This window comes from Spea bombifrons, chromosome 6 (assembly GCF_027358695.1).
Source record: "Spea bombifrons isolate aSpeBom1 chromosome 6, aSpeBom1.2.pri, whole genome shotgun sequence".
In the NCBI taxonomy this organism is placed as follows: Eukaryota; Metazoa; Chordata; class Amphibia; order Anura; family Pelobatidae; genus Spea; species Spea bombifrons.
The window spans coordinates 23278637-23293424 of NC_071092.1; the positions used below are offsets into that span (position 1 = coordinate 23278637).

At 39.8% G+C, this 14788-nt stretch overlaps 2 protein-coding genes across 4 annotated transcripts; both read left to right on the forward strand.

Moving 5' to 3' along the window:
* The first annotated feature begins 1126 nt into the window (after positions 1–1126).
* LOC128500376 (MIEF1 upstream open reading frame protein-like) lies at positions 1127–3038 on the forward strand. 3 transcript variants are annotated; one of them, XM_053469506.1, is made up of 3 exons: positions 1196–1301; positions 2119–2414; positions 3011–3038. In XM_053469506.1, the coding sequence occupies exon 2, from the start codon at positions 2155–2157 to the stop codon at positions 2365–2367; it is 213 nt and encodes a 70-aa protein (XP_053325481.1). In that variant the 5' UTR covers positions 1196–1301; positions 2119–2154; the 3' UTR covers positions 2368–2414; positions 3011–3038. The 3 variants fall into 3 exon arrangements, with proteins under 3 accessions (XP_053325482.1, XP_053325481.1, XP_053325480.1); XM_053469507.1 differs by lacking the exon at positions 3011–3038 and having other exon boundaries at positions 1127–1223; positions 2119–2512; XM_053469505.1 differs by lacking the exon at positions 3011–3038 and having other exon boundaries at positions 2119–2512.
* LOC128500373 (mitochondrial dynamics protein MID51-like) lies at positions 2348–8212 on the forward strand. Its single transcript, XM_053469502.1, has 5 exons — positions 2348–2414; positions 3011–3159; positions 3316–3496; positions 4523–4776; positions 7202–8212. The coding sequence occupies exons 2-5, from the start codon at positions 3016–3018 to the stop codon at positions 8012–8014; spliced, it is 1392 nt and encodes a 463-aa protein (XP_053325477.1). The 5' UTR covers positions 2348–2414; positions 3011–3015; the 3' UTR covers positions 8015–8212.
* Positions 8213–14788: the final 6576 nt, after the last annotated feature.

A 14788-nucleotide genomic window follows, 5' to 3' on the forward strand; every position in this document is an offset into this window, starting at 1 on the left:
TGCACCCGTTTAAAGTCATGACTGTCCTGGCACGTCAATTGTCGTTAACCGTTTGTTTTCACGTGACGTGCCCCGACCGTCATCAAGGAGTTAAAGCTTCCAGCCTGTTAGTCTAACTCAATCAGCATAACAAAGTGATTTCCATCCACTCTCACCTGTGTTAATGAGAGAATCAATGACATGATGTCAGCTGGCCCTTTTGGGGCAGGGCTTAAATGCAGCGGAAATGTTTTTTGTGGGATTAAGTTCATTTTCATGGCAAAGAGGGACTTTGCAATTGATTGCAATTCATCAGATCACTCTTCATAACATTCTGGAGTACATGCAAATTGGCATCATCTAAACCGAGGCAGTAGACTTTGTGAAAATTAATATTTATGTCATTCTCAAAACTTTTGGCCACGATTGTATATTTGTTATGTATGTGTTAACTGCCCCATTTAAATTGTACAGCGCTGCATAATTTGTCGGCACTTACTAAATATAAGATAATATTATTGAATTTACATCGTTTTCTATGTTGGCCCAATAAAATTAGGTTACATATAAAAAAGTGATTAAGATTTTTTTTTTTTTTTTAAAAGGTGTTTGAACTCTATCAAGAATTAGATATTACTGCTGAATTGACTGTTTTACTGATTTCTATAATCACAAGATCATTTTATATCAAATCACCTATAAATGTCCAGTTACTTGGTTATGGTGGAAACACCAGTCATGAAACTTCCATTAGGGCTGCCTTGTCAAAAAAGGAGCACAAGTACTGTTGCTCTCACATGATTATTCGTACAATTCATTAATAACCAAAGCGTTAATTATATAGAAGTTACAGCATAATAATCTGCCACCAGCGAAGTTAACCTTTAACAAACACTGAGACAAGCCTAGCATTCTTCAACGTATTACTTCCACAAACAACAGGTCTAACTATCATTTAATTCCAAATGCACCTACTATCGCTATGGTTTTTAAACCGGAAGTACTTAACAGAAAAATACAGCTTGACATTATCAGCAAGCAAATGTATTCACAGCCGCTCAAAATGATTCAAAATAGAAGACCCGTGGCAGTTTACGCATCACAAAAATATACAAATTACGATTCCATGCCTTGTAAGGTACTGTCTATGACTAATTCTCTGTCCACTCTATGGTATTTCATCCGGAAGTCGCCTCCTCTTTCATGAACCGGAAGCTCCAGCGTATTACCGGCGACCCTGAGAGGTAATGTGAATTTAGCGGCCAACCGAGGGCCAAGTTATAAAGTGACGGGGACCTGGGTTATCAATAACGTGCTAATAGGTGAGCGTAGTCCGAAGACAGCCTGCTCGGGACAGCTTCAATGTAACCTTCGCTAGTATGGGGGTTAGCTATAATAATCGCTTACTTGTGGCACGTGATATTTTCCAGTGACCTTATTAAATTTAAAGTTGTTTGTGGGGTGTGTTACAGCACTGCAGTGATCATGAATGTGTGCATATCTAGCAGCATAGTAAACGAAAGATATGTTGTACATTTCATTACCACTCATCAATAGGTCCAATGTATATCAGATGATGGCTTTTTTTGTAACCTGTATAATACGTGTTGGGCTCTGAATACAGAAAATACCTAATGCATGCATTTAAAAAAATAAATGGTAACTTTTTCACAATGTACAAAGCTGCTTACCTTCTTAAAGGGTTTAAGCTTGCATTGTTTTTGTTGCCTTTAGGATTGAATGAGGTCAACCAGTAATCACTTAAAAAATAAGATTAAATTATTTTTTTAGGTATTTAACACTATTAAATGTTACCGTATTGGCCATGTAAGTATGTTACAATGCATTGTACAAAAATGAAGCTGTCACATTGTTAAAGTTTGTATGTTTAATGAAATATACAAACACAGTAGATAATCCCATACACATGTATTGTGGCTTGTTACAGATCTTAGGTTGTTACAAAATCTGTCCTGTCTACAAAGAGGTTTTTTTTTCTCCCTGCTGCTGTTTCAATATTATCAATGCTTTGGTGATCTTGGTGAAGATGGACAGTTGTGGCACACACAACTTCTACATTTCCTACTTATTTTGTTGACTTGTTCACTATTAAATGCAACACCAATTATCTTCTTACAGACTGGCTTGGCCAGCTCTTCTTTGCTCCCACCTGTCATGGCAGGCTGGTCACGTGAGGCAGTTCTAACATTATATCGTGCCCTTCTGCGCCAGGGGCGCCAGCTACAGTATACTGACCGTGACTTTTACGCATCGTACGTCCGGAGAGAGTTTAGAAAACAGCAAGGACTCACAAAGCTCGTGGACAAAGAAAGGCAGTTGGAAAAAGGACAATTCTTCCTCAAGACTAAGCTTGGTGGGCTGATGTAACAGGTGACATCTCCCTTGTCACTGTGTACTTTCAGGAAACCTTAAAGGTATGTTATGTTTTCAGTACTGTTGCCTTAGTGTTAAGATTTTACAGTCGTTAGTACGTCTAAATTTCTGTTTCACGATAAAGTTGGAGTTCTCTTAAAACAAGAAAAAAATCAATTGTTGATGTTATAGTAGTTTGGCATGTCCAAAGAGAAGTGGTCTATGTGACATGGCATAGATTGTAATTGTGAAGTGTGTTTACAGTCATTTATAAACTTCTCATAATCCAACAGAAATTAGTGCTTCAATGGGCTTTGTTTTAAGGAAATACATGCAAATATTTAGATTCAATTGTGTACCTTTTTATAATCGCATGACTACATTTTATTTAGGTGTACTTCTACTTAATGCTATACACATTAGAATAATTTGGAGTAGTCGGTTTAATAATTCTATATCCTAGCTGTTATTGTAGAGAAGCTCACTGGAGTTGGCCCATGATAATGGCTAGTGAAGCCAGTGGGTTGAAACTGCAGTTCTCTTAATTTTCCTGCAGTTAATAAACCCTACATGAGGTCTAAATTAGAAAATGCTCTTTTTTTTCTTTCTTTCTTTCTATTTTCTCCTATTGATAGTCCCTGGGTTTTTCCTATTTAAGGAATCATGGCAGGAGCTGGTGAGAAAAAAGGGAAGAAGGATGACAATGGAATTGGTACAGCGATTGACTTTGTCTTATCCAACGCACGCTTGGTGCTAGGTGTGGGAGGAGCTGCATTCCTGGGAATAGCTACCCTAGCAGTTAAACGGGTGAGTAATGATGCTGGGGAAGGACCAGAAATCAAGGCATTGATTTGATTGAGATATTACTGTATTTGTAGTTTGTGATTTAAAGTCCTTCCTGTTTTAGATGTCACATATTCTTTGCTTGTGACAATTATTATGTATTGTCCTTATGCTTCCTAGATGTATGATCGAGCCATCAGTGCTCCTGCCAGTCCTTCCCGTTCCAATCAGTCGGGAAAGCGTAGCTGGGAGGAGCCAAGCTGGTTGGGGTCTTCTACACGACTGTTGAACAAAGATATGAAGACAAACGTGAGTCGCAGTCTACAGACTTTACCTACAGACTCTTCAGTATTTGAACCAGGTGAGGCTTTATCAATTATGTTTTTGATAGCCATGACTGGATAGCCAAGCAGTTGCATGGTCTAGAAACCTGTGGGTGTGAATACAGAGAATTAGCAATCCTAAGGGTTTATTTACTATTGAGAGAGAGAGAGAGAGAGAGAGAGAGAGAGAGAAAAAGAGGGCAAACAAAAGGTCCAGTTTATTCAATTAATTTGCTTTTTATTTACTATTGCAGTGTCGCTTCAGCCTTTCCTGATAGAACAATTTTTTTATTTAGTCTATCAGCACTTGCAATCCTACTGATGGAGTTGCCTTCTATGTGTCCCAGAACTAGCTGTTTGGAAACACAGTGGGTTTTGTTCACTAAAGGGAGAATTGGAAAGATAATTTGCAGTAGAGCTGTGAACGTAACTTCTTGACTTCACTATGCTATATAAATGGACACGATTGGCCCTTCATAATGAATAGTGTCAGTTGTCCTCTGACAACTATCACTTATTGTGGGGTTGCCCATGGTGTGCACCAGTAATTTATTTACCATTGGGGCACATCTTCCCTCTGTGGTCAACGTCCAAGGTACAATGAAAGGCACTGCACACATTGAAGAAACAGGGCATTGGGATGTGACAACATAGCCCAGTTGCCGTGTTTCAAAGGCACACATCTTTCTGTGGGGTCTGTGCTGAGTGTAATAGGCTTAAAGATCTCCCCTGTAACTGGCCCAAAAGACTATCTGCTCCCCAATTGTGTACCAGGGGGACTGCCGTCCTATGCCTAGTTGGTAATGCTTTCCTATAACGAAAAAAAATGTTTATAGCGTGTACAAGCGAGCGTAGGGTTCAGGTAGCCTCAGTTGTAACTGGGCACCATTGCTTCAGTCCTTCTCTGATTGTATGTAGTTTCATGTAGCACTGTTAACGTCTTTTAACCGAGAAGAAGAAAAATTTGTTTCACCTAGTTTTAAAGGTACATATAAGACGTTAAACTCACTAAGACACACATGCACAAATACCTAGAAGGACTCTTAGTTCTCCTTTTTCTGCAGATCCTGAGCGTCCCAAACCACCGATTCGGAAATCACAGGCAGACCTGAAGAAGACCCGTATGAAGTTTTCGCTGCAGGAGAAGCTGTTTACCTATTACAAGCAACATGTCGCCATCCCTACAACAGAGCAAAGCTGTGCCAAACAGGCTGCTATTGATATATGTGCTGAACTACGTAACTTTATCCATAACAAATTCCCAGACATGCCTCTGCGAGATATGCACCTTAGCGGGAGCCTCTATGATGATTTGCAGGTAACTTCCTTTTCATCTATGTGCACTGGCCTTACACAACCATCTTTATTCATTTAATAGGGTTCACCCCATCACACTATTTCAGTGATATGTAGCTCTGTGACAAGCACTTTAATTATTAGTGAAAGGCACTGTTGAGTTAATTTTGCATTAAGTCAGTGGAAGCTTAACATGCTTGCTTAAACTGATAACTGGGGGGGGGGCTTCCTAGCTACCATGTTACAGTATTAACCTATTGATGTTAATCGGTGGAACACGTCTTTAGCTTAGTATATTCTTTACAGTTAGTCTTTCCATGTGGAAAGCTTTCCAAATCAGACATACTGACATGTGCAGCTGAGTTAGGGTGAATGATATAAAATAAGTGGGAGGTAAAGAGAAAGGAGTAGTGAAGAAAGGTAGAATAAATAGAACAAAAGGAGATAAAAGAGAGAAGAGATAAAAAGTCAAACACATGGGGGTGAGTAGAGCAAAAGGAGAGAGAAAAATGGAAGCTATAATGAAGGTGAAGATAAAGAGGAGGCCTGAGACTCTGAGCACAGACAACTGTGGGTGCTGGGGCAAGTCCACATTATATAGTTAAATGGGATGTCTAAAGCAGAGGCTGCAGGAAATGAAGAAATCAGAATGTTGTCAGTTTAGAAATCTTTTTGCAATTATTTGCGTGTGTGTGTACAGTATATGTGCAGTGTGGGCAGCAACCACTCCCAAACCAGCCTTCGATGAAATTCAGCTGACACTAGTGGAGCCAATGCATTGGGTAGCATGGATAATATTTTAAATAGATTAAACAAAATACAAGAGGTTAGTTTATTTCAAAGAAGGTGAAATGTTAGAACAAGTCAGAGGTTTAGACTTATTGTAAGGAAGTTTTACTTTACCAAGAGGGTTGTAGATAAATGGAACAGCCTCCCAATGGAGGTGATAGAGGCTAATACAGTGAGTGAATTTAAACATGCGTGGAGTAAGCATATGGCTATCATGAATCAAAGACATGACCAATGACTGATTAAGGCCTGGGTATTTACATCAGGAATAAAATGGGCAGACTAGATTGGCTGAATGGTTTTTATCTGCTGCTAAGCGCTTATGCCTCCATTTTTGTAGCAGTAGTGCAACCAATACAATATTAGCCTTTGTCCTTAATATTTTGAATTAAATTAGTACATTGTGTCTCCTGATATGACCGTTGATTCATAGTTATGGGCCCTATATATGATCAGAATGCAGTTGGAGCCCCTGATTGTACATTTTAAGAGTATCTGCATTATTCAGACATGCAAATAGGAGACAAAGGGATTAATAGGATTTGTGTTAATTTGTGGTTGGCTGCCATGTAAACTCTCCCTGCCCTCTTGCTTTTTACTAACCTGTGATCTCATAAACTAAAATTGTTTGTTTTACCCGAGTCATTTGGTTGACTTAAGTTCTCCCTGTATTACTTTTGCCAGTCAATAAACCACTCTTCAGTCATACCTTCTGCTTTGTAGGCATGAGACTACCTGAATACCTGCAATGTTGGATGCCTTTTATGTCCATGTGTTTTGGGGTACTATGTACATATAGTATTTCTGTGCACTAAATGTGTTTATATGGCTCCCAAAATGGTAAACATTTTTAATTGATCACACCCAACAGTTGCTGTAGTGTAACATGTGGGTGTTTGTGATTTAAATCCGTGGTCCAGTTCTTAAGCTCATGTGTCGATTGTAGGCGCTTTCAACAGTGGACAAGGGTCAGCATGGGCACCCTGACAGGTCTGTGACTACACAACCCCATATGCAACAACCTACAATTCACTGTTCTGATACCTTTCTATCAGAACCAGCCTTAACTCTTTCAGCAATTTGAGATACAGTAGCTGGTTTGTTAAATTTGACTACACGGGCCAGACTTTGCCCCAATGTGCATAAATGAGCCTTGACCGCCTTTGACCCTGTCGCTATTCACCGTTTTTTCTTCCTTGGGCCACTTTTGATACTGACCACTGCAGATCGGGAACACCCCAAAAGAGCTGCAGTTTTGGAAATGCTCAGACCCAGACGTCTAGCCATCACAATTTGGCCTTTGTCAAAGTCGCTCAGGTCCTTACTTTTGCCCATTGCTTCTAACACATCAACTTTAATGATTAAATGTTAACTTGTTGCCTAATATATCCCAAATTTGCCCATATAGGTACATATTGATTAATGGGACATGTATCATATTTTAGTGATCTTTCTGGTTTCCTAGTTTAAATATAAAACGCATGCATGTGTGTTTTGCCTACTGAACAGTGAAATAACTCTAGAGCTACCTATGTTCTAACAAATGATTATAATATCCAAGCTCAACGGGTTCTTTTCTGAACAACCATGATTAAATGATGCGATTTTTCTCTTATTGATATGTTTTTGTGATTTTACTTTTTGTCCCCCATCTGCAGGTAGTGAGGGCTGATCACATTCAACTCATGGTTCCACTTTCTATGGAAAAGAATTTGTGGTCTTGTGTCCCGGGTGAAGAGACTATACTTAACCTGCCAGGTTTCTGTTTTCTACGGCGAGAAAATCTTGAGTATTTTCCCCGGGGGACAAGCTACTGGGATCGCTGTGTGGTGGGGGGATATCTTTGCCCAAAGACTGTGGTAGCTACATTTGAGAAAGTGGTGGCTGGATCCATCAACTGGCCAGCTATTGGTTCTATGCTGGGCTACGTTATTCGACCTGTGGTGCCATCAGACAGCCTTATCTTGGAGGTTCAATATGAGGAAAATCGAAGGCTTTTCATCGATTTTCTCCCATTGGTGGCACTTGGGGATAGGGCAGCAGTAGCGAAATCTCATCGACTGCCACGCTATGGAAATATGTGGAGACTTAGTCAGCGCGGGGCCGAAACAGCAGCCCTTATAGGTCAAGATCAACAGGACTCTGGGTGCCGATGTCTCTGCCTAAAGATTCTTAAAGCCATCTGCCGCTACAATCCATCACTCACACATCTTACAGCTTCCCACCTAACTAATATCCTCCTCCACTTGTGTGAGAAGGAATTGGAGTGGTCACAAGGTGCACTAGCTGACCGATTCCTTCAGGCACTTAAAGAGACAGTAAGCTACCTAGAGAAAGGGGAATTACCTTCTGCCTTGGACCCCAAGGTTAACCTGTTTTCAGAACTCACAGCGGAAGAGGTGGACGAGATGGGGTATTTTCTTTACTGCTCTATAACAGAGCCTGAGGTGCTATTGAGGACAAGGGACTAGAGGTTGATACATTTAGGAAGAATCTACAAATTTTTCGGGGGATTCATCATAACGCAGCAAGCAGGGATTACTACACAAAGCCATTCTGTTATGCAAAATTATTTAAACCGTGTATTTTTTTCTTCTGCTTATTTTTTATGGAATGTTTTAATAACTTTGGATCTACTGTCCTCTACCTGTGGAGAAAAAGAAGTTAGAAGGTGTTGAACTAGCTAGGGTCAGAATGCCAGCTTTAACATAATATCTGTGACGTGATACAGCTATAGTTGTCTATTCATGAAACAGAGTTTGCACGAAAGTTAAAACTTTTGAACTTCCTCACAATGCATTATAAAGAGTTATCTCCAATAGCCCTCTACTATAAGGGCTAAAATGGCCTATTTATAATACATGGTGATGTCTTGGGGTTGAAACTTTTAACCCTCCTGGATTCCTAAATACAAACCAAGGCGTTCACCATTTATACAATGACATTTCTTTAAGAAAACATCATTGTGGACACATACTAGTCTAGTGTGTTTAAGAGAACAATCTATTGCATATGAAATATCAGTTTCCGTATTTTTTGCACAGTGGGTAACAGGAACCCCATTAAATTTAGATTGAAATTTTTAATAGGAACTTTAAATATAACCTGTCCCTCCTATATTCAACTACTGCATGTGGTATATACTGTACACTGACTGGGAAGTGGTTTAGTGTACGTATGTTTTTATATTTATTCTATACGATTCTTATGACATTTCCCCTGATGGAAATATATCACAGCTCTAAATAGTTATTTAAGGTTGTGTAGAATGAACAGGTGAAGGGCATTAAATGAAGCCTTTAATTGCTCCAGGTCTCCTTACAATCACTGCTTTCCCAGAGAGAGCTCGTAACTTTCATGGGGCTACCGAAATGGTAGTAGGTACGGACCACACTCGGCAACTTGACTTTTATAATAACCATCATATTTTTAGGTACAGGGATGTTTCCTTAAGCACAGAGTATGCCATATACAGACCATTTTAAATTTAGAGGTGTGATTCTTTAGTAGGGCATTCAAGTATTCTACCTCTGAAACGGCATACAATGCTTACTCTACAAGCGAGGACCAGATTAAAGGAGTGCTAGAATATCTGTATTTTAGCTCTTTGTACTTCAGTAATCTAGATTAGTACCAATTTAAATCAGGATATTTAAGATGCTGTCTGGTAAACTTCACCGCTTGCTCTTAAGGTGTACTTGTAGATCTGTTTGCAGTATTTATACAATTGTAAATATACACAATCAAGGTCACTGCTCACTCCTAAAACATTGCAGCCCTGCTGCTCGGCTTGCCATTACTTTTCTATAGAATATCGGTAACATTGTGATATGATTATGCTTGTCTGTATCCTCTGCATCTTTTTATTAACAGCTAGATAAACCAATACAGAAGGATGCACCCTGCACTGTTATTTAAAGGTCAAAACTGTCATCTTCTTGCCACTGTTTGTGATTGTAGCCTGGTTATTCAACTGTGAATTCAAATGCTATTGTACAGTGTGTATTCCACTTCAGAAATCTTAAGTAATTCACCAAAAAAAAAGTGGCATACTTAAACTTAATCCTACATTTACAGGCAGCCATTGTTGACACAGTCATAAAATGAGCATTTCCAGTTTGATGAGACATGGTGTCATGCCAGACACGCCATCATTGTGTGGAATAACACAAACTATAAATTATCTACTATTCCACTGCTAAAGAACTCGCCCAAACAAAACAACCAAATTCTGTTTGCTGCGGAAATGTTATTTTCCCCTTTTTTTAAATATGGCATCCATCTTGACATTTTCCGGATTGAATGAGATTGTAAAGAAATGATAAGTATTTGGGTAAACTGATGTATATATCAATTGATATATTTTCTCTACTACTAAATTTATAGAACTGCCAAGGAGCATAATGCTTTGCAGTTAAAATAATGAACTGCTTTTGTGTTGGCATCAAGATGGTTCCATATTATAAATGTTTTGGATGCTCTTTGTTCCCTGCCAATTTAAGAAATCCTTGTATTACCTGCCGGACATAAATATGTCCTCTCGGGTTTCTGAATTCCTACACATTTTAACCTTTTGATATGTTTTTTTTTTTTTTCTTTCTATTGATATATTTGAATCTTTGCATTGTGGCTCCAGTGCCCTAAATTAACTTCCAGGCTAAAGATGTTTGCTTTTAAGGAGGGCATAACCCGGCCTTATCATATTCTAGGACTTGTTACTCTGTTTGCACCCCAATGCAGTTATACAACTTTGTTGAAGCAGACACTTTGTTGGTGTGAAACTGGATATGTGTTCTTGTGTGTTGTATTAAAACCCATTAGCCCTCTTGGATTAAACTAGTTATTTATCACTTTAGATTCCAGAAAGGCCCACATTATGGGCACTTTTGCCAATTTAGGATTCTGCTTCCTTATGTGTTTTAACGGATATCTTTGTAACCTACAAAAGTATATATCAATGAAGATGGGTTGGAAGTGTATAATGTGCATGTTTTATTTTTGTTTGAGAGGGTGTGTGTTTAGAAATGAATGGTATAACCAATAAATTACACAAATAAAACAAAGCTGTATCAGTGTCTTTGTTAGTGCAAATTATCTCAATAGTGGAGTGTTGTTTTACTATTAATACTTGACATTTTATGTTTTGTATATCCAACATGTTACGATAAGGGTGTATGTTATCTTAGAAATGTACTTTGTAAATCATCGGAAGTATTTAATGAAATGAAAACTATATTTATAGGTTGCTGTTATGAAACAACTTCTGCAATTGCTTTGTAGTTTTGTTTTTGTCTGTCTAATCTGGAGCTGTCAGTGGAGCAAGTCCTACAATAGCCAGATCATGAAACCTGGGAAACAGTGTTTCCTTGCCATTTTGGGGGGGGGGATTGGTTGTTCCTGGGGCATTTTCATTTTTTTTTTTTTTTTTTTTTTTTTTTATATATAGGATGTTTAGACAATAAAAGTACTGACCTTCCTTCTGAGCACAGCTGTCCTGGAACAGCTGATTTCAAGACTAAACATAGAGCTTGCTTTAACTGTAAGAAGACCTTACAGGACATATCTGTAAAGCTGTGCCCCGCTTGCACTAAGGCTATGGGACTTACTAGCAAAATCAAAACCTTCCCAGTCCATGGCAACCCCAAGTACTCAGATCTATGGGAAGGTCTTACGATAGATGCCTCAGTTGCTAAGGCTACAAGTAAGACAATTACACCGTTGGAAGATGCCACTAGAGCCCTGCGCGGGACTGTTTTTTAATCCCGCTCCCACAATGTGTGTTCCACTCCTGCAACATATGTGTCCAATCCTGCCTGCTCCCGCAACATATGTGGTCCATCCCACCCACCCCCTTACCTGATCTGCAGATTTCCCGTGCACTCCAGCAAGGCTGTCTTCACGTTACTCCCACACAGCGTCTCTGTGAGACGCTGTGTGGGAGCAATGCGAATGCAGCCTTGCGGGAGTGCGCAGGTACATTGACTGCCCACGCCCGCCCGCAAGTTTTTTGATGGCTCCCGCAGGACCTGCATCTCAATGCAGGCCTCTAGATGCCACCTCTTCAATGATCCAATGCATAAGGCTGTGGGTTCGACAAAAAGCCTCAGCGGCAGCAGCTAATTGCCGCCCTTTACTTGCCATTGCCTCAGTCTCCCTTGCTGTGAGGTTATGACTTCAACAGACCCTAGATCTGACATCTATCCCTGTAGCAGAAAAAGTGGCTAGAAATATTTGCCACCTGCTGGGAGGTTGATTTCATCTGCGATGCAGCCAATCTGTACCGCAGCCCGAGTGACGGCATTTTCCAACAGTATCCAGAAGGACTCTTTGGTGAAAGTCCTGACAACGCCTCCAAGAATCGCCTCCAAGAATCGCCTCCAAGAATCCTCTTCCAGGGAAAAGAGCTCTTTGGCAGTAAGCTTGAATCCATTCTGGAAAGAACTACGGGCTATGAAAACCGGCTTCCTCAGAGAAGAGCTTCTACTTTCATTCATCAACGGATAAGGAGTAGGGATATCAGTCCTAACAATCATTTCGAGACAAGTCATAAAACCCCAGAGGTTACCCTCAAAGAGGATGGGGGTAAGGAGGAGAAGTACCCAAGGAAGTCCCTATTATCAATAGTGGAGGGCAAACAACTTTTTTTTCTGCAAAAGTGGCAGGAGATTGCCTCAGATGCTTGGGCCCTTTGTACAATACAACATGATTATGCATTGGAATTAATTTCAGCATCTTTCCAACGATTGCTCCCCATTCGTCCTCCAAAAGATCCTCTAAAGCAAATGGGTATCTCTGCTATCCTACCAAGTCATACATTTAGCACCCCCTGTTTCATTTCTGTTTTGCATTGTCTCTGTTTCTCATATGTACTAGAGGACTGGCTGATAGCTGCACCTTCTAAAGAACTTCTGTTCCATTTCAACCTTGTTCCTTGAGAAACCTGAGATGGCTGGTCATCACTGAGAAATCCCAGTTACTCCATTGCAAAATAATTTTTCTAGGCATGATCCTGGACTCTGATCAGGAGAAGGCCTTGCTTCCTATAGAGAAATTACAGAGAATGCATTATGTCCCTGCAAGGGAAATAGCCTCCATTTGATGCATGATGTCTATTCTATGGTTGATGACTTTGTCCCGCTTTCATCCCCATCCGTTACTCACATAAGACCACTCAAGGGTTATCTTTTGAACAACTGGAATCGCTCTCATCTGACCTCCAGAAGAAGGTAAAACAGAAACCTGGTGTTATTTTTTCCCTCAAATGGTAGGTGAGAAAAGGATCTTCTCAAAGAGCTCTCCTGGAAGACTCCATGCTGGTCTGTTATGTTTATAACTTATTTATTTCCACATATTTATAGTATATTTATTGCATACTGCATTTTAGGGACATACTGCTTCTTATTTCTATCGCATATCGTTAGGAGTTGATTTATGCTGCGACTTGTTCTTTTCACTGCATACACAGGAGCTCATCACTAGATTCTTCAACCTTTTGGATTTGGGGAGCCACCATACAAAAAGGATGTGAGATGCTCACCAAGAACAGACAGCTGCTTCATACTCTACCTTACGGTGTGTCCCCGCTTGAGAGCATGTCAAATTTTAGCTCTCTTGTGCCAGTAAGAAAAAATATCTCCATCTATATATCAGTCTGGTCCCACCCAAAAGGGCAGTCCACAACCGAAATGAGAGGCAAATCCGGTCCTTTGGCAATTATCCTCTGCACATTTTGAACCTCTGGAGGAACTTCTGAAACTTCTTACATATACCTTTGTTTTATTGGTGGTTACACCCAACAGAAGAGTTCAAGCTTCATTAGTAATCTCCATTCAAGAACCTTTTCTCATATTCCTTGAGGACAGGGTTGTTATGCGACTAAAGTCTAGAGTTCCTGCCTAAGGTGTTGCTATAATGCTTCCATGTCGAGGCATTCCGCAAAAGGGGACCCATCTGATCACTACACGGAGCATCAGCGTGCTCCATATTAAATATGGGGCAGGCCATCAGCTTAAATTAAGTTAATTATGTCTTAAGCTTAAACGGTGACGCTGAATGCCTCAATATCAAAAACCCACTCCAGGGCACGCTGTGACTGCTCTGGAGATCGGACACGAGTGCCATTGTGAGAGACTTTGCCTCTCGCAAGATGGCACAGCCCATTAAAAAAAAACCAAGTCTTCAAGAGGGTCTCTCCAGACCCTCCTGAGAGCTATGAGCTTCAGCTGTAGGTTGAAAACAAGCACCCAACCCAACCCAACCCAACCCAAATACTTCACTGTATTGGAGTCATCATGCTTTCAATCATCTCTAACTAAATTAGTTTCCTGAACATGTGAAAAACAAGTTTGGCTGGTACTGTAACTGTAATCTATAGACACCTCCCCCCCCGTCCTTACAACCTTATAAGTTATGTTCACTATTGGAAGCAGTTTATATGTGAACAATAACTTCTCTGGATAAAGGTATTAAGGTGATTCTTTTTTAAAAGGAAAATGTGATAAAAATGGGTTTATTTACACATGATAATACCACATGACGATTATATGAGTACCTTCATTTCAAGCGTTATTTCCCTAAAATGAGAAACCCTTGTTTTAATGCCAGATATGTAGAGGCAATCTAGTTGCCTAAAACAGCATGAATAGGGGAGTGGGAAAAAAAGATATGAGGATGTTTTGATATGAGGAAAAAACCCAACCTATAGAGTTTTAGCATTGCTAGTAGAAAGTGTAATGTAATAATAATAGCACTACCTGTAAAGAGAACAGTTTATTAATCTATGATTAGATGTATATATATTAGCTGCATATATATAGGTACTGCGTCCAAGAACACTCAATGAAGATGTGGTATTTAAGCACTAGGGGGAGTGAGAGCATCAAATTCCAACCTTTACATTCAAAAGGGTAACATCTGTGCACAAAGAATAGGGGGTATCACATGGCAGGTGATTACTGTGATTTTCACTGTTCCAGAATGAAACAGATCTGTTAAATAGGCCGTGCCTGCAAGCAATGTTTCTAGAATTTGCAAAGCCAGGTGCAGAATAATATGTAAAGCTGTTTGTGGCATTGCATTGCTAGCTGCCCTGAAACTGAAAATGATTTGTCTTTAAGCATATTTCTCTCCTCTTATAAGCACTCCATATTCTTCCCATCTTTTTCTATTCCCTCTTATCCATATATAAGTTTCAACTCCACTCCAACACTGACCCCTTAAAGTTACTTGTTCAGTTTATATTGAAA